Source organism: Podarcis pityusensis (assembly GCF_964106645.2).
Source record: "Podarcis pityusensis genome assembly, chromosome: 7".
Lineage (NCBI taxonomy): Eukaryota > Metazoa > Chordata > Lepidosauria > Squamata > Lacertidae > Podarcis > Podarcis pityusensis.
In genome coordinates, this window is record NC_138031.1 from 86,022,657 (window position 1) to 86,047,891 (window position 25,235).

The following is a 25,235-nucleotide window of genomic DNA, read 5'->3' on the forward strand; positions in this document are numbered from 1 at the left end:
AGTCATGGTCCTGTCCCCTAATTCCTTCCAACAGCTAGCACCAACCCTGGCAAGAACACTCCTCCATCCTCACATCTGCCCTACTGGCCATGAGCCCAGCAGGGAGTTGGAGCGGGTGGTACATTGCAGGCTTAAGTAACTCAAGAACCTGCTAAGATATCCCACAATGCTATGATCAGAAATACAGTTATCCATCTATTCATGCGTTCATGTCATGTAAGCAGCATAGCTAACATGTTGGTAGAGCAGTTCAAGAATTCAACATGCTTCGTGTATATTGAGCTGGTCTCATGTAAAGAACAAAACTGTGAACCAGGAATTCCGTGGTATGAATTTTGCCTCTGACAGGAACTCACTTATATAAGAATTCTAAGATAATGTGTCAAATCCAGACTCCATCATACTTAGAGTAGCCCCACTTAAACAAATTTGACTTAAATTAGTCTTGCTTGACTAACTTGGTCCAAGGATAACTAATTCTGAATCTGACCCATTATATGCAATGCCCTTTGAAACTTATAAATATCATATACACAGTATCATTATTATTGTCTAAATCATGAGGCAGAAATACATAACGCAGGCAGTGCAATCTGGCCGGTAGCATTATTGAAAAAACTGACATGGAAATTGAAGACAGCAAGAGGCCAGGGGAAATATGATAACTTTTATGCAGTCTTGGATGATTTTATAGATTATACAAACAATGAGGCATGTGGCAGAACGGTGCCTTGGCCTACAGCACAGTTTGGTGTGCATGAAGCACATATTTTATTTTATTTTTCCTCCTTCCTTCTTGCCTTTGTATAATCCCTGCAGACCAGCACTGCTGCTCATACAATATATATTTGTAGTTGTGATCAACAGTCAAAGAGATGGAGGTTATTACGTACCATTTTGTTTTTGTTAAGATTGAAATGATTTTAGAATATACACTTTAGCAAAGCTCTGTGGAGTATTTGAAGATAACTCTCTGACTGTATGTAATTCTTTTATTTTTGTTTTAAATAAAATTTAAAAATAAATAAATGCACAATGCATGTATTTAACAAAATATCCCACATTATCTGTCCGCCTGTCCGCCTTTCACACAGCTGTTTAGAAAGAGCTTTAATGCAATGTGGTTTCACTTAAAGGAATATGGGGGCTGGAAATATCCACAATCTACTCTAGAAGGCCAGTCAGTCAGTCAGTCAGTCAGCCAGCCAATCAGTCTTGACTTGACTTTTTTTTTACATCACACATGCAGGAACACACATGCCTTTATTGAACCCCACCTTACAGAAAACAAAACACGACTGATTTGTTTTCCCACCCACAAATTCCAGTCTGCAGAGATATGGTGAATGGACTTGACCATGGACCACAATCTCATTTATTTACAAGTCTGATCTGATTTCTACCAAGTTGAAGGCCTTCCTTGCAGGTCACATTTAATTGGTGACCCCACTCTGGACTTAAGATTGGGATCAGTACTGAAACTGGTATTTGCTCTTCACTCAATTTTGTGTAGAGGAGGACATTCAAACACCAGGAGCTGGTAAATCTTAGGTATGAGATAATTAGTTCTCCTTTCCAGATCCACCCAAGCTAGTAAGGACGCTATGAGGCTAAGCATCCTTTCATGCCATGTTGCGCCCACTCTAGGTTTCTTAGGTTTTTAATCTAAATAGAACATGTGCATTGTGGACTATTTAAATGGAATGCCGGTATCTAGATGTAGCTAGACTTTAATTTTCCACACTCTGAATTTTAATACTGAATTCCAGTATTAAAATTAGAAAAATGTGTGGACTAAACTAATGTAGATGTCATTAGTTTGATAAGGCAATTCAATCTGATGTTTCTGGAACTTTCCTCTTCATTGAATGAAACAGGGAAGCTCTAGATCTGAACTATGTATAAATACTTTATACAATGATGTTTAATGTGAATTGTAGGCAGCAATTCATTGTATAATTTCTAAGTGAAACTATATTAACAGCATAATTCACACGCATAACCTAGATTCAAACAATCTACTGAAGTTCATGGTAGCTGCAGTTCATTAAACTGAAAACTCACACAGTATAAATGAACAAATTTATAATTAATTTTATTTTATGGAGAAGGAAGTAAAGCATAATTTACAGACACCTCTCAAAAGTATATGTCTTTAAAATTTATAGCTTAAAAAAATTGCTAATAATACTAATAACAGTGATAGTATTTTCTGCTATATAGCAAGGTGCCCTCCTTTGATTCTACAGCCAAAATTGCTGCCCCCCCAAGCCAAGTAATGTGAAAAACAAAGTTCTTTTCCTCTCTTTATTTAATTTAATGAAAGTAGTAGAAGGTCAACTCCTCAAAATACTAGTTGTTCAAATGACAGCAAGATAAGTTCTACCAGATGGTTTCAAGGGCATGGCTCAAAGCTGCAATGTGTAGCTTCCCTATGGAGCGAAAAGGAGCATCCTGATTCATGAAAGCCAAATGATGTAAGAGCCAAACTATTCATTTATATGGTGAAAAACAAAAAGGCAGTCACATTAGCTGGATAAAAAGCACTGTGACAATGTCACTAATGGCAAAGAATGATGGATAATGGCATTTAATTTCAGAAAACAAACCTTACCTGTTCTCCATTATCTACTGCAGAATCAAAATTGCTTCCTACATTGCCTGTAAAAGGCACAGCAGGTTTCTCACTGCCAATAATATTGTCTACCATCTGAACACTGGGTGTCAGGAAGGTAAACTCGTTCTTCCTGGTCTCAGAAGACAGACACAGCTGGTAGGAATAGGGCAAAGTCCCATCTGCAAAGTTGGGTGGGAAGATGGCACCATTCTTGGAATGGGGAACAGGACCAAAGCACTGTAGGAACCTGGGATGCCCTGATTGACGGAGCTTCATTGTAACGGCCAGAATCACAGTCAAGAGGAACAAGAAGGAGATCACAGCTAAGGCCAGCACCAAGTAGAACTGCAGGTCAGACTGATACTCCGAGCTGCTGGGTTGGCTCTTCATTTCCGGAAGGGCCTCCTGAAAGTTCTCAGCAAACACCAGGTTCAGAGTCATGGTGGCCGAGAGAGGCGGCTGCCCGTTATCCTTCACCATAATGACCAGTCTCTGTTTCACAGCGTCTCTCTCCACAAAGGCCCTGGCTGTCCTGATCTCTCCAGTATGAGAACCGACCGTGAAGAGTGCCGGCTCAGTGGCCTGAGTCAGGTGGTAGGAGAGCCAGGCGTTGTGTCCAGAATCTGCATCCACGGCCACCACCTTGGTGACAAGATAATCTGCCTCGGCCGAACGAGGCACCATCTCAAACAAGGCTGAGCCCTTGGCTTCTTGGGAGGGGGACAGGATACGAGGGCTGTTATCATTCCTGTCAAGAACAAACACCCTGACGCTCACATTGCTGCTGAGAGGGGGAGAACCCCCATCTTGGGCCTTCACTTGCAGATGGAACTCTCTGAATTGTTCATAGTCAAAGGATCTCTGGGCATAGATGGTGCCGGTCTCAGAATTAATGGAGATATAGGAGGAGATGGGAAGCTCCTCAATGTTGCTGTTGAGGATGGAGTATGTAATCCGTGAGTTCTGGTCCATATCGGGATCAGAAGCCTTGATGGTGAAAATGGAGGCACCTGAAGGATTGTTTTCTGGCACGTAGATGTTGTAGGATGGTTTCTGAAAAGTAGGGGCATTATCATTGATATCTGAGATCTGTAGTGAGATTGTTTTGTGTGTGGAAAGAGGTGGAGTTCCTCTGTCAGTGGCTGTGATTGTAATATTATATGCAGGAGCTATTTCTCTATCCAAAGGACTGTCGGTCTGGAGCTTGAAGTAATTGTTAGATGAGGGAAGAATTTTGAAGGGCAAATCATCGTTTAAGTAGCAAGTAACCTTTCCATTATCTCCACTATCTCTGTCATTCACATTGATCAGTGCAATGATTGTTCCTGACAGAGAATTTTCAGGAACTGGGCTGAACATGGAGGCTAATGTCACTTCTGGGGCATTATCATTCTCATCATGAACCCTTATCTCAATATTAGAATGTGTCACCAATCCACCTCCATCTTTTGCAGCAACTGTCATAGTATATTCATCATCTTCCTCAAAATCCAGTTGCTCCAGAAGAGTGATTCTACCACTGATGGGATCCAGCCTGAATTTCTGTTCAGCCGTTGCCGGTATGTTGCTAAAATGATACCTGATTTGGGCATATAAACCTTCATCCTCATCAGAGGCTGCAACCTGGAGCACAAGCGACCCAAGAGGAACACTTTCAGATAAGCTGACCTTGTACACCTCTTGAGTGAAAACAGGCGGGTTGTCATTGGCATCTGTGACATTAATCTGTATCTGGGCCGTCCCAGTTTTCCTAGGCTCACCCCCATCCATAGCGGTAAGAACCAAGTGAAGGGTCTGTTCACTTTCTCGATCAAGAGGGTTCTGTAGCACCAGTTCTGCATATTTATTTCCATCTTTTCTCTCTCTCACTTCCAAATTGAAGTACTGATTGGAGCTCAGCTGGTAATCCTGGAGTGAGTTCATCCCAATGTCAGGATCTTCCGCTTTCCCAAGGAGAAAGCGGGCCCCAGGCAAGGTTAGTTCGCCTGTCTCCAGGTTGATGTTGCCATTGAGGAATTGTGGTGCATTATCATTAACATCCTGGATTTCCACTAGTACATGGAAAATATTCAAAGGGTTTTCCACCACAACTTCAAAATTAACAAAGCAATTTGGATTTTTGCCACATATCCCCTCCCTATCAATCCTGTCATTTACATAGAGGTTTCCATTCTCTGCATTGATACTGAAATGCTGCATTTTAGCCACAGACACAGTGTGCAGATTGCGATGTTTTAGTTCTTTGGTGCTCAGTCCCAGGTCCTTGGCGAGGTTCCCCACAACGGAACCCTTTGCCATCTCCTCAGGGGTTGAATAATGAATCTGCTCTGATGCAGCCCAACAGGTAAAAGACAATAGAGAGAGAAGCAGTACTTGCCTTGTGAGTGCCCTGCCATTCCCTGGGTGCCTTCTCTCCATCTGGCTGGTTCTCTCAAAAACAGGCTGCTTCCTTTTCTCAGTTTCCTATGCTTAAGCTCTCACAATGATGAAGGAAACAACATGAGGTATCACTGAGGAAGAATAAACTGCCCTTGTTCTTATATTTGTGCAAAGCAAAAGAGATTTTTCCTTCTCTGCAAGAGTTCCGTCATTGTGCGCTTCAGTTGGCCTGATCTGAATAACAGTGATGGGAGTTACTGCAGTCTAGGAAGCATCAATGGGTCTCTATCCTATCTCTGGCTTTCATACTGGCCAACACTGACACTTAGAGGACCACTCGAGGAACTGCATTTTGTTCTATGAAAATAGACAGAGGTGAATAAATGCAGATGTTTCTCCAGCACATACTGTACCTTCCTTTCTGCTCACTGAGTGGAGCATTTGAGAAAGCTTTTCCTTGGTGTTCTTTCTTAGTGTACAGCTACCCTCATTTATGTTCGTGGCTTTTCAGTACTGTGAAAATTGGGTTCATATCTGATACTGCAATTACATGAAGGTTATACACATCTTCATTTTTTTTTTGGAAACATGGAAACATTATTATTAATATATAAATATCCAGTTACATAGTAAAACTTTATCTTAAAATTAATGTATTACGATAATAGTTATGCTATAGTAGCACAAGAGCTGTAAGTCAACTGAATTTTTGTTGTTGTTGCTTAAATAGAATATAAACACCCTATTGAAATTATTCTATTTTTTTATCTCTCCTAAGTTGTTGGATGTCTGTTCATCAACATTTATGGAGCAGAGTACAAGTTCTTCTCAGTGTTGGGTTGGAATTCCAAGAGTAACTTACTATTCCAAGAGTTCTCTCTCTGTTTTTTGAGGATAAGATGAGATGCAACACTTGCAGCTCCTGTCTAGACAGCACTACGTAATAAAAGTGTGTTCGCTGGTATTGGTTCTACATCAGACTCTGCCACTGCCTCCTACCTGCTGGTGCCATACAAATGTCCTTGTGCTTAGCAGTTGCTCCCCTGTGATCAAAGCAGGAACACAGCACAAGTGCAGGACCAATAGCTGTAGCTGCTCTACCAGCAGTAAAAAAAAGGTAAAAGACCCCCGGATAGTTAAGTTCAGTCAAAGGCGACTATGGGGTGGCGGCGCTCATCTCTCTTTCAGGCCGAGGGAGCCGGCATTTGTCCACAGCCAGCTTTCCAGGTCATGTGGCCAGCAAGACTAAACAGCTTTTGGCACAACGGAACACCTTGACGGAAGCTAGGCATGATCCAACAGGATAAAATGTTTGTTGGCACTTTACACGTGAGCTCATATCATGATAATAGCATCATGAAGTTTGGGAACTGAGAACAGTGGAGAGACAAGAGGTGTTCGAAGAAATCAATTGTGTCTAATTGAAAGAGTATATGATACAGGTCTTATTAGAAAATAACTAAAGTAATTTACTTTCAGTTTGTACGCATTAAAGGTAATAGCTCCTCTTATTGCTCCATAGAACAGCCTACAAGACCATAAACCCAATCTGGAGATGTGTATCCTCTTCAAATATTTTTGCCTGGCATACATCCCCTGGAAACTGGAACCCCACTGAACAGAACTGACATTTCCAAGTGATCACAACCAGAGTGCTGCCTAATTTTCAACATGCTTCTAGTTTTTCATCTGCTAGTCTATCACACAGAAACATTGCACACAACTCTATTTCATAAAAACATAAGAAGAGCCCTGCTGGATCAGGCCAGAGCTCTATTGAGTCCAGCATCCTTCCTCCCACTGTGGCCAACCAGATGCCCCTCAAAAGCTCTGCCCTTGGTCCACATTCAGAGGTGTCTGGTACTAGACATAATATAGCCAATGTGACAATGATTTTTTCTAATCCCCCTTTAAAACCACCCAAGTAGGTGACCATCGTTGCACCTTGTGATAGTGATTTCCATTGTTTGTTCGTTTAAATAAGTAAATTATTTAGAAATGGTTTATATAAAAACAAAATGGCTAGGCATACAATTATCATTAAATTCCTATTATGAAATCAAATAAAGCATATAGCCTTCATAAAGATCCAAATAAAGTATGTGGGTCTGCGTTATCTTGAACTTCATTGCACCAATAAATTATGAAAAAACACACAGAAAGTTATCAGACTGCCTCCCCTCCCTGACTCTTAGTTGTACCATTGATAAAATATTCCATGCTGTAGTAATCCATTCCCCTAAAGTTGGTGTTCTTAGCCCCTGCTAAGACAAATAGTTGCTCTGGCCACAGACAGTAACTGTTGGAGTAATTATCTGTCTTCTGTTTTACTAAATCCTTAAAATAACTAGAGAAATCAATGAGAGGATCCATTGGCAAATTGCATCCTGTCATTATTCCATTTTCTCTTATTATATCCACCCACAAATTCTTAATTTAGGGACATGTCTCCCAAATATGTTGCATCCTAGCATTGGTTGAATTGTACTTCCAACGTAATCATTTGCTGTACTATAAATTTGACCAAACTGTGGGAGGCAGTGGAAGACAGGAGTGCCTGGCGTGCTCTGGTCCATGGGGTCACGACGAGTCAGACATAACTAAACAACTAAACAACTAAACAACAACTAAAATGTGACGAAGCTACAGCAGTGTCATATACCATCAAAAAATAAACTTATACAAGTGTTTCTTAAGATTCACACTAATTGTTTGCTGCCATTTCCATTTTCACTGATATGATGTCCCAGACATCTCTGGCAAGTACTTTGTTGCATTTAGTTGTCAACAAGGAATTCCATAGTTTAACTATGCATTGTATGAAGAAGGTCTTCCTTTTATCTGTTCTGAATCTCCCAATGTTCAGCTTCACCCAATGGCCACAGGCTCCGGTAATATGGGGGAGACGGATCTCTCTATTCATTTTCTCAACCTCGTTCATAATTCTATACAGCTGTCTCACTTCCCTTCTTGTAATTTATTTTATCTAAACTAAATATCCCTACAGAAGTTGTTGCACCCATGGATCATTTGGGATGCCTTTTTCTGTGCTTGCTGTATTTCACACAACTTCTTTTTATGAATCCTCCAGAGAAGCCCCACACAGCCCAAAATTATGCTACAAAGAAACAGGAAGCATTCATGTTTTATGCATTCTTCAGTTAAGCTGATCATAACAGGAAAAATAAACTGTGCTTTGTGTGAGCAAAAAAGTACAAATCCATATTTTTAATTGACGAGGGGTGTATAAATAACTATATATTTATGGTGACATGCTAATACCCCACAGGAAGATTGAACACTCAAGCTGTATGCATGCCTACATTTCCTTTAATTCCTGAGATGAAGACTCACTCTGTCATTATTGTATGATTCAGAATTTATGCTGCGTCTACCATTGCAATTTAAAAGCTACTTGCAGGAAAAGTTCTTCACAATCAGAACAACTGATGCTAATACTGTGATTTGATTTTGCTGACACCCTTTTATAGTAAAACAAAATAAAAATATTAGTTTTATTCCTATAAGGTAAGGCCATTTCTGAAAGCAAAACTTACCTGCTCACCAAACTCCTCTTTGGCACTGGCACTGGCATCCCCACAGTTGCCATCCACAAGAACCACCTGAGAGCTATCATTGCATAGCAAATTTTCTGCCACCTGGATATGGGGTTTTGGGAAAGAGATCTGCTCTTTCCTCATCTCTGACGATAGACAGAGTTGATAGGAATAAGGTAAAGTTCCTTCTTCATAGTTTGGTGGAAATATGACCTGGGCCTTAGAAAAAGCATTAGGTTCAAAGCATTGGAATAATTTGGGATTTCCTGATTGTCGAAGTTTCATGACAATGACCAGTATCACTGTCAGGAGGAACAAAAATGAGATCAATGCCAAAGCCAGCACCAAGTAAAACTGGAGGTCAGAATGATGCTCTGTGACACTGGATTGCCTAGTCATTTCCGGAAGTGCCTCTTGGAAGTTCTCTGCAATCACAAGGTTGAGGACCACAGTAGCTGAGAGTGGAGCCTTCCCATTGTCCTTCACCAAGATGACCAGCTTCTGTTTCACAGCATCTTTCTCCAGAAGGGCTCGTGATGTCCTGATCTCTCCCGTGTGGGTCCCAATGGTGAAAAGGGCCAGCTCTGTGGCCTGCAGCACTTGATAGGAGAGCCAGGCATTGTGCCCAGAGTCCGCGTCCACAGCCACCACTTTGGTCACCAGGTAGCCTGGCTCTGCCGAGTGAGGAACCATCTCAAACAAGGCAGAGCCCTCGGCGCCCGGGACAGGATAGAGAACGCGAGGGCTGTTATCGTTCTGATCCAAAATGTACACCCACACGGTGGCGTTGTTGCTGAGAGAGGGAGAGCCACCATCTTGGGCCTTCACTTGGATCTGAAACTCCCGGAATTGCTCATAGTCAAAGGAGCGCTGTGCATAGATAGTTCCCGTCTCAGAGTTGATGGAGACATAAGAGGAGAGAGGCAGCTCCTCCATGTTGCTGTTGAGGATGGAGTAAGTGATACGTGAGTTGCGGTCCAGATCTGGGTCCGAGGCTTTGAGGGCAAAAATGGAGGCACCTGAGGGATTGTTTTCAGGCACAAAGACACTGTAGGTTGATTTTTCAAAGGCAGGGGGGTTGTCATTGATATCTGAAATCTGCAGGGATATGGTTTTGTTGGAGGAGAGAGGGGGGCTACCTTTGTCGGTGGCCGTGATTGTGATGTTGTATCCTGAGGCTTTTTCTCTGTCCAAAGGACTGTCTGTGAGGATTTTATAGTAGTTCTTTGAAGTTGACACTATTTGAAATGGTACATTACCTTGTAGATGGCATGTAATTTTTCCATTTTCTCCAGAATCTTTATCCTTTACGTTGATGAGAGCAATTAGTGTTCCAGAAGCAGAGTCTTCAGGAACTGGACTAGATAAGGAGGCCAGAATGATCTCTGGAGCATTGTCATTCTTATCTATAATCTTTATATCAACATTACAGTGAGCCACTAATCCTCCTCCATCTCTTGCTTCAACTGTCATAGTGTACTTCTCTGTTTCCTCAAAGTCAAGGGTTTCCTTAATTGTAACTGTTCCACTTTGTGGATCTAGTCTAAATTTCTCATAGACTTTTTCTGGGACTTTATTGAATGTGTAACTGATCCGACTATTTGAACCTTCATCCCTATCAGAGGCTTTTACTTGGAGTATGAGGGATCCCACAGGGGAATTTTCCCTCAGGCTAACTGTATAAACCTCTTGAGTGAAGACTGGTGGGTTGTCATTGGCATCTGTGACGTTAATCCATATCTGGGCAGTCCCAGTTTTTCTGGGTTCACCCCCATCCAGGGCTGTAAGGATCAACTGAAGTGAGTGCTCACTTTCCCGATCCAAAGGTTTCTGCAGCACCAATTCTGCATATTTATGGCCGTCCAGACTATGCTTAATTTCTAATATAAAGAACTGATTTAGGCTTAACTGGTAATTCTGGAGAGAATTAATCCCAATATCAGGATCTTCAGCTTTCCCAAGGGGAAATCTGGCCCCCGGCAATGTGGATTCAATTATATCTAGTCTAATATTGGATTCTAGGAATTGTGGGGCATTATCATTAATGTCCTGAATTGCTACACTTACATGGAAAACATTCAATGGCTTTTCAACCATCGCTTCAAAATCAATAATGCAGTGTGTGCTCTCTCTACACATCCCCTCACGATCTATCCTCTCATTCACATACAGGTTTCCATTTTCAGCATTGATAGTGAAATATGGCTTTTTACCTTCAGAAAGGATATGCAGGTTTCTGCTCTTCAGTTCTCTGACATTCAGTCCTAGATCCTTGGCAAGATTTCCCACCAAAGACCCCTTTGCCATCTCCTCAGGGATGGAATAGTGAACCTCTTCCAAAACTGCTCCACAGAACAAAGATGATAATATCAGAAGGGTAATATACCTTCCTGGTGTTTGAAAGCTCTCTCCATGAAGGATTCCTCTCATCTTCATTTTCCTCTTCTCTTTGATGAGCAAAGGATTTCAGATTTCCACCAAGACAGGAGATTTTTTTTTGCACAGTAAAAAAAAGAACTGGATCCTTTGGCTTAATTTGTATATGCTGCAGTGTTTTCTGTTTTCAGCTGAAACGTTTGTTCCAGCGTCTGCTGGTATTCCCGATGTGCAGTTTGGGACAAAGAGATCTCTCTGCAGAAAGCATCAGTGGAACTTCAGCTGCCCTTGGATTGCCGCCTTGTCCAACAGTGACACTGTGAGTCTGAAACCGAGAACTGCAATCTTTTCCCAGTGATTTTTCTTCCCTAATTCATGACATGACATAGTAGTATTTTAAAGTAATGACTCAGACCATATTCTCATACAGGTTTTCTGAATATGCCTGTTGGAAAGTGTTATCTGTTCACCATTACAGTAGGTTAAAAGAAATCAGCTTCAAATTAATATTTACAGCAAAGAAAAAGCGGTAAAGAATTTATAGCCCTATTTCCAATATTTCTTTAGGAAAAATCAGAATAGCAGACAGCAGTATGAGAATGATATTGTTATTTATAATAAAAGACTTTTAAACAAATTAGAAAAATATTGTATTAGGTATTTACAGGCATCTTAGACTGTGTGTGGAAAGCCTAAGGACGTGTCTGAAAAGTGTGTTTACCTTTACATAATTTCACTGAAAATAGTGCCACATCTCAAGTCCTATTTTGTCACCTTATGTCCACACAATTTCTGGTCTGTTTGTGTAGCTTTCTCCTTCAACAGTTGTACTGTGTCAGTATTTACCTTTGCCATTTTCCCCACCTGCCCATTTGTCCAGTTACGATAGACACTTTGCTGATTTCATTTACTTTGTGGTGTGTGCTTTTGACCTTACACAACACCCCAGCTACTTCACAATATCACAGTTATGGTTCATCCCCTCTACATATGCAAACAATATGGAGACCCCTATTTTGCTGGCGGGGAGTGGGGGTGGGACAGGACAACCAGAAAGCTACTCAGAAATCACTACGGTCCTTTCAGTATTTTAGGAAGCTACATATCGTCTCCAGCTGTTAATGCAACTTCATTTAATCAAGGAACAAAACTACATAAATAAGCCCTGGGTGTTATATGCTGAACCTCAAATGTTTTGAGCTTTCCCCTCCATTTTAAAACTTCTTTTTCTATGTTTACGTGGTAGCTGAGCACACTGCAATTGTCAGTCATGGTCCTGTCCCCTAATTCCTTCCAACAGCTAGCACCAACCCTGGCAAGAACACTCCTCCATCCTCACATCTGCCCTACTGGCCATGAGCCCAGCAGGGAGTTGGAGCGGGTGGTACATTGCAGGCTTAAGTAACTCAAGAACCTGCTAAGATATCCCACAATGCTATGATCAGAAATACAGTTATCCATCTATTCATGCGTTCATGTCATGTAAGCAGCATAGCTAACATGTTGGTAGAGCAGTTCAAGAATTCAACATGCTTCGTGTATATTGAGCTGGTCTCATGTAAAGAACAAAACTGTGAACCAGGAATTCCGTGGTATGAATTTTGCCTCTGACAGGAACTCACTTATATAAGAATTCTAAGATAATGTGTCAAATCCAGACTCCATCATACTTAGAGTAGCCCCACTTAAACAAATTTGACTTAAATTAGTCTTGCTTGACTAACTTGGTCCAAGGATAACTAATTCTGAATCTGACCCATTATATGCAATGCCCTTTGAAACTTATAAATATCATATACACAGTATCATTATTATTGTCTAAATCATGAGGCAGAAATACATAACGCAGGCAGTGCAATCTGGCCGGTAGCATTATTGAAAAAACTGACATGGAAATTGAAGACAGCAAGAGGCCAGGGGAAATATGATAACTTTTATGCAGTCTTGGATGATTTTATAGATTATACAAACAATGAGGCATGTGGCAGAACGGTGCCTTGGCCTACAGCACAGTTTGGTGTGCATGAAGCACATATTTTATTTTATTTTTCCTCCTTCCTTCTTGCCTTTGTATAATCCCTGCAGACCAGCACTGCTGCTCATACAATATATATTTGTAGTTGTGGACAACAGTCAAAGAGATGGAGGTTATTACGTACCGTTTTGTTTTTGTTAAGATTGAAATGATTTTAGAATATACACTTTAGCAAAGCTCTGTGGAGTATTCGAAGATAACTCTCTGACTGTATGTAATTGTTTTATTTTTGTTTTAAATAAATTTAAAAAATAAATAAATGCACAATTCATGTCTTTAACAAAATATCCCACATTATCTGTCCGCCTGTCCGCCTTTCACACAGTTGTTTAGAAAGAGCTTTAATGCAATGTGGTTTCACTTAAAGGAATATGGGGGCTGGAAATATCCACAATCTACTCTAGAAGGCCAGTCAGTCAGTCAGTCAGTCAGTCAATCAGTCTTGACATGACTTTTTTTTTACATCACTCATGCAGGAACACACATGCCTATGAATTTGATTTTATGGAGAAGGAAGTAAAGCATAATTTACAGACACCTCTCAAAAGCGTATATCTTTAAAATCTATTGCTTTTAAAAATTGCCAGTAATACTGATAACAGTGACAGTATTTTCTGCTATATAGCAAGGTGCCCTCCTTTGATTCTACAGCCTAAATTTTTGCCCCCCCCCCCCAAAGCCAAGTAATGTGAAAAGCAAAGTTCTTTTTAATGAAAGTAGTTGAAGGTCAACTCCTCAAAATACTAGTTGTTCAAATGACAACAAGATAAGTTATACCAGATGGTTTCAAGGGCATGGCTCGAAGCTGCAATGTGTAGCTTCCCCATGGAGTGAAAAGGACGCATCCTGATTCATGAAAGCCAAATGATGTAAGAGCCAAACTTTTCATTTATATGATGAAAAACAAAAAGGCAGTCACATTAGCTGGATAAAAAGCACTCTGACAATGTCACTAATGGCAAAGAATGATAGATAATGGCATTTAATTTCAGAAAACAAACCTTACCTGTTCTCCATTATCTACTGCAGAATCAAAATGGTTTCCTACATTGCCTGTAAAAGGCACAGCAGGTTTCTCACTGCTAAGAATATTCTCTGCAATCTGTATATTTGGTGTCAGGAAGGTAAACTCGTTCTTCCTGGACTCAGAAGACAGACACAGCTGGTAGGAATAGGGCAAAGTCCCATCTTCAAAGTTGGGTGGGAAGATGGCACCATTCTTGGAATGGGGAACAGGACCAAAGCACTGTAGGAACCTGGGATGCCCTGACTGACGGAGCTTCATTGTAACGGCCAGAATGACAGTCAAGAGGAACAAGAAGGAGATCACAGCTAAGGCCAGCACCAAGTAGAACTGCAGGTCAGACTGATACTCCGAGCTGCTGGGTTGGCTCTTCATTTCCGGAAGGGCCTCCTGAAAGTTCTCAGCAAACACCAGGTTCAGAGTCATGGTGGCCGAGAGAGACGGCTGCCCGTTATCCTTCACCATAATGACCAGTCTCTGTTTCACAGCGTCTCTCTCCACAAAGGCCCTGGCGGTCCTGATCTCTCCAGTATGAGAACCAACCGTGAAGAGTGCCGGCTCAGTGGCCTGAGTAAGGTGGTAGGAGAGCCAGGCGTTGTGTCCAGAATCTGCATCCACGGCCACCACCTTGGTGACAAGATAATTTGCCTCGGCTGAACGAGGCACCATCTCAAACAAGACTGAGCCCTTGGCTTCTTGTGAGGGGGACAGGATACGAGGGCTGTTATCATTCCTGTCAAGAACAAACACCCTGACGGTCACATTGCTGCTGAGAGGGGGAGAACCCCCATCTTGGGCCTTCACTTGCACCCGAAACTCTCTGAATTGTTCATAGTCAAAGGATCTCTGGGCATAGATGGTGCCAGTCTCTGAATTAATGGAGATATAGGAGGAGATGGGAAGCTCCTCAATGTTGCTGTTGAGGATGGAGTATGTGATCCGTGAGTTCTGATCCATGTCGGAATCAGAGGCTTTGATGGTGAAAATGGAGGCACCTGAAGGATTGTTTTCTGGCACATAGATGCTGTAGGTTGATCTCTGAAAAGCAGGGGCATTATCATTGATATCTGAGATCTGTAGTGAGATTGTTTTGTGTGTGGAAAGAGGTGGAGTTCCTCTATCAGTGGCTGTGATTGTAATATTATATGCAGGAGCTCTTTCTCTGTCCAGGAGACTGTCTGTCTGGAGCTTGAAGTAATTGTTAGATGAGGGAAGAATTTTGAAGGGTAAATCATCCTGTAAATAGCAAGTAACCTTCCCATTATCACCACTATCTCTGTCATTTACATTGATCAGAGCAATAACAGTTCCTGGCAGAGAATCTTCAGGAACAGGACTGAACATGGAGGCTAACGTCACCTCTGGGGCATTATCATTCTCATCAAGTACAGTTATTTCAATGTTGGATTGTGCTACCAATCCACCACCATCTTTGGCTTCTACTGTCATGGTATATTCTTTAGTTTCCTCAAAGTTGAGCAGTCCCGTAAGAGTGACTATGCCATTAATTGGATCCAAACTGAATTTCTTGTGGGTGTTTGCTGCTATGTTGCTGAATTGATACCTTATCTGAGCATAAGAGCTTTCGTCCTTATCTGAGGCTACAACCTGGAGCACAAGTGACCCAACAGGCACATTTTCAGGTAAATTGACTTTGTACACCTCCTGAGTGAAAACAGGTGGGTTGTCATTGGCATCTGTGACATTAATCCGTATCTGGACAGTCCCAGTTTTTCTTGGTTCGCCGCCATCCAAGGCTGTAAGGATCAAGTGAATAGTCTGTTCACTTTCTCGATCCATAACTTTACTTAGCACTAATTCTGCATATTTATTTCCATCTTTTCTCTCCCTTACTTCCAAGGTGAAGTACTGGTTGGAGCTCAGCTGGTAATTCTGGAGAGAGTTCAACCCAATATCAGGATCTTCTGCTTTCCCAAGGAGAAATCTGGTTCCTAGAACAGTTGATTCTACAATCTCCAAGTTGGTTATATCACTGAGGAACTGTGGTGCATTATCATTAATATCCTGTATAACTATTGTTATATGGAAAACATTTAAAGGATTTTCCATCACCACTTCAAAATTAATAAGGCAGAGTGGAGTTGTGCCACATATTTCCTCCCTATCAATTCTGTCATTCACATAAAGGTTTCCATTGTCTGCACTTATACTGAAATACTGCATTTTGTTCACAGAGGCAGCATGCAGATTGCGCCTTCCTAGATCTCTGGCATTCAGTCCCAAATCTTTGGCGAGATTTCCCACAATCGAACCCTTTGCCATCTCCTCAGGGATAGAATACCGAATCTGCTCTGAGGCAGCCCAGCAGGAGAAAGGCAAAAATAAGAGAAGCAGTACTTGCCTTCTGAGTGTTCTGCCATCCTCTTCCTGCCTTTTGTCCATCCAGATCAGTGAGAAATTTTCTGCCTCCTTTTCTGCAGCTTGTAGTGACCAGATCAGTTTCTCAATAGCACAGAGGAAATCTCTGTAAGTAAATATAAACTGCCTTCCTTCTTAGATTGTGAGGATTTGGAGCCTTTTCCTTTTTTTCAGCCAGACTGCAACACCTTTGTGTTTTTCTCTTTGCCCAGTCTGTACAGAACTGATGAAACACTCACTTTGTAGGAGAAGCATAACTAGATCTCCATCCTTTTTTCTGGCACCACACTGGCCAACAGTGACACTCTGAGGCTCAGAGAGAGAATTGCAAATGTTGTTTTGTTATGAAAATAAAAAGCAGAAATACTACCAGTATGATCATATCTTTGTGTTCCAGTAAAAAGGACAACTGAAAGAGTCAGATATTTGAGAATGCCCTCCTTTGGTTCTTTTGGAATTAATACTTCATTGCTTTTTAGACTCAGTTTTTAGATTCTTTCATGCTGGCCAGTGACTTTTAATGTATTGGAACTGCTACTGTGACTATGAAGAGAACTTTCAAACTCCATGGTCAGGCAATACCTTCATTATTGCCAACAAAAATGCCACAAATTCTAGCTCCTGAAATTGTCATATCAGAAATATCCAGAGATGCAGTATTTTTACAATTCCATTTGCAGAAGTATTTACATTTTCTCAATCAGAAGCTCATACTTTATTGGACACTTCTGACTAACCAGAGATCTCTCTGTGTAACCTTTTTGGGAAAAATGAATAGCTGGCATCAAAAGCAGTTCTATGTCTCCCTCTCTCACCAAAAGAACTCAAAATAAAACAAAAGGTGTAAGATGATGCCATTGCTTTCAAAGCTTCACCACCCATGCATGTGGCAACCAATGAAGTGAGGAAAATTGCAACAAGATTGACTAGATGTTACAGATTAGAGAAAAGGAGAAGATGTGGGGTTGCTGCTTTTGGCATTGGCATATATCCTTCTGCACAGGACTGTCTCAGATGGGCATTGAGGGCAAGGCAGGTTCTAATGCTAGTGGGACAAGCAGCCAATAAACCCAACCACCCATGTATGTACTTCTCTTACTTTGTGACTTTACCAAATACTTGTGTCAGTGACATTGTCTGCATATCATACATACAGGCTGCATGTTCCCCTGGCTTTGCCACCTTAGCATTATGGAGGATCATGAGCAATCCAGACATCCTAAAAACTATGCTGCTGTACAGTTCTATGATGAGACACCAGAGAAGACCACATTTTCCATCAAGTGGCTCTTCTTGGTATCACAGAGAGATCGTTCCCAGCTATGTTCCTGGAGATCCTTTAACTGGAGAGGGTAAGAATTGAATCTGGGACCTTCTGAGTACAACAAACTATAGAATTCCACCACTCAGCTATAGAATTCCAAATGTGGGGGAGTAGAGATTATTATTGGTCACCTGTTTATCCCACTTTTCCTCCAAGAAGTTCAGGGCAGCTTAGAGGTATGTGAGTGTGGGATCATTCCATTTTATCTTCTCAACAACCCTGGAGAAAGGCCAGGCTGAGAGAGATGTGACCAACGCTGCCCAGTGAGCTTCTTTTTGGATGAGTAATTATTTGAACTCAAGATTCCATGGTTCAACATTCTGTTCATTGCACCACAGGCTTCAAATATAAAACCTCCCAAAGCTGCCATACTTAAGCATTGCCACAATACACTTATTATTAATACGTCTACTTATGTGAAACATATTCTGTTCATACTTGAGATACTTTTTCTAGATATTTCTCATTCTTTGCTTTCTCCTAAAATGGTAAAAACATAAGCTGAAATCACTATGCATAGACTGCTGGTTAAAAATAATATACTCTGTCACATAAAGCCAAATTCCTATAACTAAATATTTAATATTATGGAGAATCAAAGACTGCAATGAAATTGGTTTACAAACAGATGACAGTAGGTCCCGTTCCACATGTGAATATTTATCATTTGATGACTGCAGCATCTAGTGTGAACACAGATGTCACACCACAAATAAAATGGCTGAATGTTCTGAAACAAATCCAGCATATCAGTTCAGCTGCCAAGTGATCAAACTGTGTTCACACAGTTAACAAGTGATGTAGTTGTTCACATGAACTAGCCCTGGATTTTATACTCAAGGTGTGAAAGCACATAATTAACTCCAAAGGTTTGCATACTTCTCAATAAGATTTGATTAATGCAGTTGTTGTATAATGACTGTAATGTTTTAATTTAGCATGTTCTAAAGCTTCCCAATCATCTCAAACTCCTGAACTGTCTCAGACTTCCATTGGGAAAATACAGCTGATGAGTTTTGATCATATTATGGGTCTGTCACCATATGTGGGGTTAGAAATGAATTTCCCCATCCACAAGAGTGGTGAGTGATAAAACCTGGGTATCGTCCTCCCTTAGAAGTGTGTGTCATCTAAGAACTAGGCATACATTATACTTCAAACAAGGCAAATAAATGCATTGTTTTGATCTCAAATTTACTTATATAACAACTATGAAATAGTTTTTCTTGTCAAAGAGAGTAGGCAAACATTCACTCCGATTCTTTGTTTCCTGGGGGACTCTGACAAATATTTCTTTTGACCAAGAGAAGTCTAGTTTTTATGGGAAAAAGTGGTGTGCTTGTTGTATGTGTGGCGTAGGTATTTTCAAATACCAAAAACTATAAGTTTCTGGTAAAGATAAAATAATATGAGTGGAAGAATGTTCTTCCAACCCCCTCTTCATAAAAGCACATAACAATTAATAGCAGGCATTATATTTAAAACCTCAGACCCCAGATCTGAAAGGGATAGCTCACCTGTGTATTGGCCGAATCTCCATTACTGCTATTAATATCTTCAGCAATGAGGAAGGGATCCTTTATTTCACATGCATCTTTATTGCTCAGAGTATTGGAATAATTTGCCTTAGAAATATTAAACTGACTTTTCCTAGAGTCTGTGGTGAGAGAAACCTCCTGGCAGTAGGAGTGCAGAAATGCTCGGACTCCATCGATCCCCACAAACTGTGAGACGGGAGCGCCACTGAAATTCACACTCCCTGACTCAAACAGTTGAGAATTTCTCCACCTGTGCAACCTGACAGCCAGTAACACAAGGAGGAAGATGAAGAACAAGCAGGAGACAAAAGCCACTGCAAGGACCAGGTAGAAGGTGAGGTCAGACGGAGGATCTACAGGAGCTGAGATGCTGCTCAGGTCTGAGAGGACTGCAGGGATGGTGTCAGCCAGCACCACAGTCAGAGTGGCTGAAGCAGAGAGAGGTGGCTGCCCATTGTCCTTGACTAAAACCACCAGGCTTTGCTTGAGGGCATCTTTCTCCAGAAAGAAGCGGGCCGTCCTGATCTCTCCCGTGTGGAGCCCCAGAGTGAAGAGCCCTGGCTCGGTGGCCTTGATCAGCTGGTAGGAGAGCCAGGCATTCTGGCCAGAGTCCGCATCCACGGCCACCACCTTAGTGACCAGGTAGCCTGGCTCAGAGGAGCGAGGGGCCAGCTCTATCCCCGTGGAGCCATCAGTGGGAGGGGAGGGGTACAGGATTTGGGGAGCATTATCATTCTGGTCCAGGATGAAGAGAGTCACTGAGACGTTGGAGCTGAGTGGTGGAGAACCTCCATCCTGGGCCTTGACCAGGAACTTAATCTCCCTCATCTCCTCATAATCAAAAGAGATCAGGCCATAGACAATCCCAGTCTCAGAGTTAATGGAGAGGAAGGAAGATACTGGGGAGTCACTGATGTTGTGCTCAATGATGGAATAAGTGACTCTGGAGTTCTCTCCACAGTCTGGATCATCAGCCTTCAGGGAAAATATGGAGGCCCCTCTTGGGTTGTTCTCCATTAAATAAGAAGTATAAATGGATTGCAGGAAGTGTGGAGGGTTGTCGTTTGTGTCTAAAATCTCAAGTGGAATAACAATCGATGTGGAAAGTGGAGGGGTCCCGTGATCCGTGACTGTGACAGTGATGTTGTAGGCTGCCACCTGCTCTCTGTCCAGGGCTCTTGCTGTCACCAAACTGTAGTAGTTGCCATAGGCTTTTGTCAGTAGAAAGGGGAGGTTGCTGGGGATAGAGCACGTGACTTCTGCATTCTCTGCCGAATCCTCATCTTGCACATTCAAAAGGGCTATTGCAGTCGCTGGTGGAGAGTTCTCAGGGATGGGGCTGATAAGTGAAGTTATTTCCAGTTTGGGTGCATTGTCATTTACATCAGTAACAAATATCAAAAGTTGAGATTTGTCAAAGAGTTCACCACCATCATGGACCTGGACCTCAATTTCATGAAGTGTAGACTTCTCGTAGTCTAAGCCTCTTGCAAGCGTAATTTCCCCAGTTTGTGAATTCAAATGGAATATTTGTGAAGCCCTTTCTGTGATCTTTCTGAATGAATATTTCAGTTCCTTGTTGACACCTTCATCCAGGTCAATGGCTTTTAATATAACCACTGTAGTACCAACAGGAATATCTTCCCTAACGCTTACTTCATAGCTATGATGGCTAAAAACTGGTGCATTGTCATTAGCATCTAAAACTGTCACTTGAATCTGTACAGTTCCTGTCCTGACTGGATCTCCCCCATCATATGCTGTGAGGACCAGATTATGAATAGCTTCCTCTTCACGGTCCAAAGGCCTTTCCAGTACCAATTCAGTGTATTGTCTACCGTCAACTGCCTCTTGCACATTGAGGGAGAAATGGCTACTGTTGCTGAGTTTGTATCCTTGAAGGGTATTGGTGCCCAAATCTAGATCCCGAGCTTCATCGAGGGGAAAGTGAGATCCGGGTGCTGTGGTCTCACTCATTTTGAGCTCCAGTTTCTCTGAATGGAAGGTGGGAGCGTTGTCATTAATATCTGTGATTTCCACTTCAGCACCATATACTTTCATTGAATCCCCCACTATGGTATCAAAATTCAAGACACACTTTTCCACTTGTCCACAGAGCACCTCTCTGTCTATTCTCTCTGTGACGTACAAATGGCCACTCTTATAATTCAAAGCAAAATACTGTGTCCTACCTCGAGAAACAATGCGGACTCCACGGCGTGAGAGCTCTTTTAATTCCAGCTTCAGGTCTTTGGCGATGGGCCCCACGAAAGAACCTTTTTCTGCTTCTTCAGGGATGGAATAATGAATCTGCCCCATAACAGCTTGCCAAACATGAACCAGAATGAAACAAAAGACAGCTCTCCTTCTGCAATCCTGGGAAAAGGTTTCCATTGCCAGTTGTACTTCTGTGCCAAGGTGAAGATCCTACTTCTTTGATAGAGTGGCTATGTTTTAGATTTGTCTGTATGTGACTGAAATTCTTAATATATACACACAGACAACACAGATATCTCTATTGCCTGTATTTAAAATACAGATTTGATTTAATATAAGATCCTCCAGTTGTTCAGATTCCGTACGTGTGATCTCTCTTTCTGCATTTTCTGTAATGAAGCGGTTGGATGGGAAAGTTGAATCTCTTACTAAATTGTTCAGCCTTGGTTGGTAAACAGCGACACCCAGAGTCCTAAAACAATAACTTCATCTTCTTGGTGCTTTCTGAAATGCCAGTTTCCTTAGTACGGTATATTTCTCATCCTGATACATCAGCTGCAAGTACAGTAGGTGACCAGAAAAAAACTCCCACTCCATTTGTGTGACATTTTGTAGCAATTCAGGTTCATGATTGAATCGCATTTCTGATCATGGAAACTGATTGTTCTCTGCTTATAATCATTATCCTGCTATTGTAGGCTGTTACTCTCCACACAGTCTCTTGGAAGTTGGACTATGGTAGACACTGTGACGATCTTGTCTGAAATATCATGAAATATGTTTCCCTGATATTTTCTGGTACTTTAATAAGCATTTTTTCTGTTCAGATTTTAAATAACGTGGAATCCAGCTAGAAACTCACATGTATATATGCATGCACACATGTGATCATAAATCTTTTCTGTGCTATCTAGAATTTAAACCAACTCTCTTATAAAAATAGATAACTCTTAAATTATAGGAATAAAATAATGATAAAATATGTTTCCAAAATATTTATTTTTAAAATGTTTATCCCACCCATGCCCCCAAATTTTCTCAGAGCAACTTTATCTCAAGCAATATAAAGATAAGGTAACAGGAAGGGTTGTGCCCATAACATACACATTCATATGCACATTTGCTCAAGGCCGAATACATGGTACATTAAAATATCTTGTGTGGACCCTGTGACTTGGATCAGTGCCGTGATGCAGGGGGTACCCTAATCAGGCTCTCATTTTCCCCCAACATGTTGTTTTGGGTGATCTGCACAGAGTTCTGGCACAGAGAAAAACATTAGACCCGCCCATTCTCATGTTGTGGCCCTGATCAAAATTAGAAAACCTTCACGACTGCTTCTACAAAGAAGAAAATTATACTAGGATCGCCAAATGCAGAGCGATCCAAATGTAACAAGTAGTTTATCTCTCAGAAGATCCATTGCGTTCAAGCATAGGCGTGTGTGTATGTGTAGACACACACACACACACAGAGAGAGAGAGAAAGAGAGAATCTTGAATCCTGAGAATTGCTGAATCCTATTTTAAACAATACTGTTTTTCTGATTGAAATGTTTACATGCAGTCTCAAACAGGGCAGAGAACGACAAATAAATACAAAAATGGATTTTAAAGGACTCCTAATAATTTTTTTATTATAGTTATATTTTGCCTTTCCTCCAATGAGCTTACATGGCCGCCAGCCCTCTATTCTCTTCACAATACAAATGATGTTGGTTAGGTTGATAGGTTAGTGAAAGGCTCAAGTTCACCCAGTGCACTTCATGGCTGAGTGAGGATTTTAACCTATCTCTCCCCAATCCTTTCATCTCTAAACTTTCAGAACTTTGTGGGAGGGATTCAAGCACACAATTAAACTCAACTGAAGTGCTCTGCTGCCATTGCACAACAAATCTGTTTGTAAAAAAATGGGACTTTTTGTGGTTAGGCAAGCGCTAGGGAAATGCACTGGAAAGAGTGAGGTGAATGAATGATTCACGGGAAGATGTATAAATGCTGCAGAAACAAATCAGGATCCATGCTCATTGTCACAGAACCTCCCTGCAAACAAATCAGAACAAGTGTGCAATAAAGATACTGTATAGTCTAACCTCCCCAGTAAGCTTTGTGCAAGCAAATCAGGATGACTTCTCAATAAACAGGTTGTCTCAAGGGGCCCCTAGTCCAACAGTCAAACAGCTACACCACAAGAACTTTCTTTCTATAAGCACTACATTTCTAGAAGCTTCATCTGACATCAAGCATGTCTGTAGGAATGTGATTCTGTCAAGTGTTTAGGGGGGGGAAACATTTTATCTTATACTGTGTTGTGATGCTAAGCATGACATGAATTATCCAATTCTGATTTTGTCACCTAAAACTGCATCAAGTATTCTCAAATTCTCTGCTTCTCTGAAATCTTTATCATCTCTTTCTTTCTAAACTGGTTTGAAAACTGATTCTTTTTTCCTTTTTTAAAAAAAAAATATCATAAAAGTGTAGAATTATAGCAAATGATTCGAAATGAGTGACCAAACTAATTCAAAAATATGGAGAAAATTACCACCACCCTATCTCTGAAATAAGTGGGCAGGTAATCCCTCCCCTACCTGGCCTGGTCTCCTTGGCAACGCTTCCCCCAGGTGGGATTGGACAACTGACTGAGGTAGGCGGAGACCTCCAGGTATCCCACCTGAGGGAAGGCAAACCAAGCCTATGCTGTTGGAGCCGCTCCAGATCTAGGGGCTGCGCGCGTCCACGCAAAGGGCGCCCCCCGTTTTAAGCGGGGAGCGGTCATTGCAGAATGTTTGGAATATGCATCCACCTTCATCCAGCAACAAAGTATCCACACACAGATAACTGGATCTGAACCTGAACGCCCATCCTAGCTTGTCAGTGCTAAGTTAGTTTTTGCCTCTTTCCTCACCTGATCATTTTGTTTGGGTAGGAAGTTATTTGGTTAATGTGTGGAATCTTCAAATATTAGATTCCTCTATCCAAAATCTTAAATGGCACAGCCCAACATCACAGAAGGGTGCTGATTGTTTCAATTCTAAGTTGAGGATTGGGAATTTGGGCAGGTACAAGCTATTAGAACAAATGAAAACTGAAGACATTGCTAATTATCTATTAGGTGTATAAATAATTCCTCTAGTATTCACTGCAATTAAAGGTGAAAGAATGTTGCCGTATCAAATGGCAGACATTGTAAAGCACCCCAGTTTTCATTGCACACAGGAGTGCTATGAAATGATATCATAAGATGTGAACTAAGTGGGTGGGATCCAAAATTATTTATCACTTCCTCTTCCTTCTTCTCCACTCCCGTCACTTCCAGACTGTGACATATATGCACATTTAACCGCCTTATTAAGTATCCATATAGATGGCAATATGTAGATCTGTAAATAAGTAACTACAGAGCACGTCTATAACGACAGTAGGATTAGTCAGAATTAATATAGATAAAATGATTGCTTCATTAATGTTGAAGCAACTAGAAAAACAAGGACTATTTAGCATCTGTTATAAAAGAAATTACCATATTTTTGGCTCTATAAGACGCACCAGACCACAAGACGCACCTAGTTTTTGGAGGAGGAAAACAAGAAAAAAAATATTCTGAATCTCAGAAGCCAGAACAGCAAGAGGGATTGCAGCGCAGTGAAAGCAGTAATCCCTCTTGCTGTTCTGGCTTCTGGGATAGCTGTGCAGCCTGCATTCGCTCCATAAGACGCACACACATTTCCCCTTACTATTTAGGAGGGGAAAAGGGAGTCTTATAGAGCAAAAAATACGGTATATTTTT

The 25,235-nt window shown here is 41.3% G+C and overlaps 2 protein-coding genes and 2 pseudogenes across 4 annotated transcripts in view; all 4 read right to left on the reverse strand.

Annotated features, from left to right (window-relative positions):
* LOC308481843 (uncharacterized protein) overlaps positions 1-25,235 on the reverse strand; it is a 228,289-nt gene that overhangs the window by 141,620 nt on the left and 61,434 nt on the right. The gene's annotated exons all lie outside the window — the stretch shown is intronic.
* LOC308481921 (protocadherin gamma-B5 pseudogene) lies at positions 2,526-5,267 on the reverse strand (annotated as a pseudogene). The gene has a single exon. The product of its transcript is annotated as a protocadherin gamma-B5 pseudogene (transcript).
* LOC308481911 (protocadherin gamma-B1 pseudogene) lies at positions 8,518-11,363 on the reverse strand (annotated as a pseudogene). Its single transcript has one exon. The product of its transcript is annotated as a protocadherin gamma-B1 pseudogene (transcript).
* LOC308481807 (uncharacterized protein) lies at positions 13,627-21,415 on the reverse strand. The gene is made up of 4 exons (XM_081014515.1): positions 19,209-21,415; positions 18,130-18,171; positions 16,607-16,673; positions 13,627-16,498 (listed from the first exon to the last, which is right to left on the reverse strand). The coding sequence occupies exons 1-4, from the start codon at positions 21,288-21,290 to the stop codon at positions 13,953-13,955; spliced, it is 4,737 nt and encodes a 1,578-aa protein (XP_080870641.1). The 5' UTR covers positions 21,291-21,415; the 3' UTR covers positions 13,627-13,952.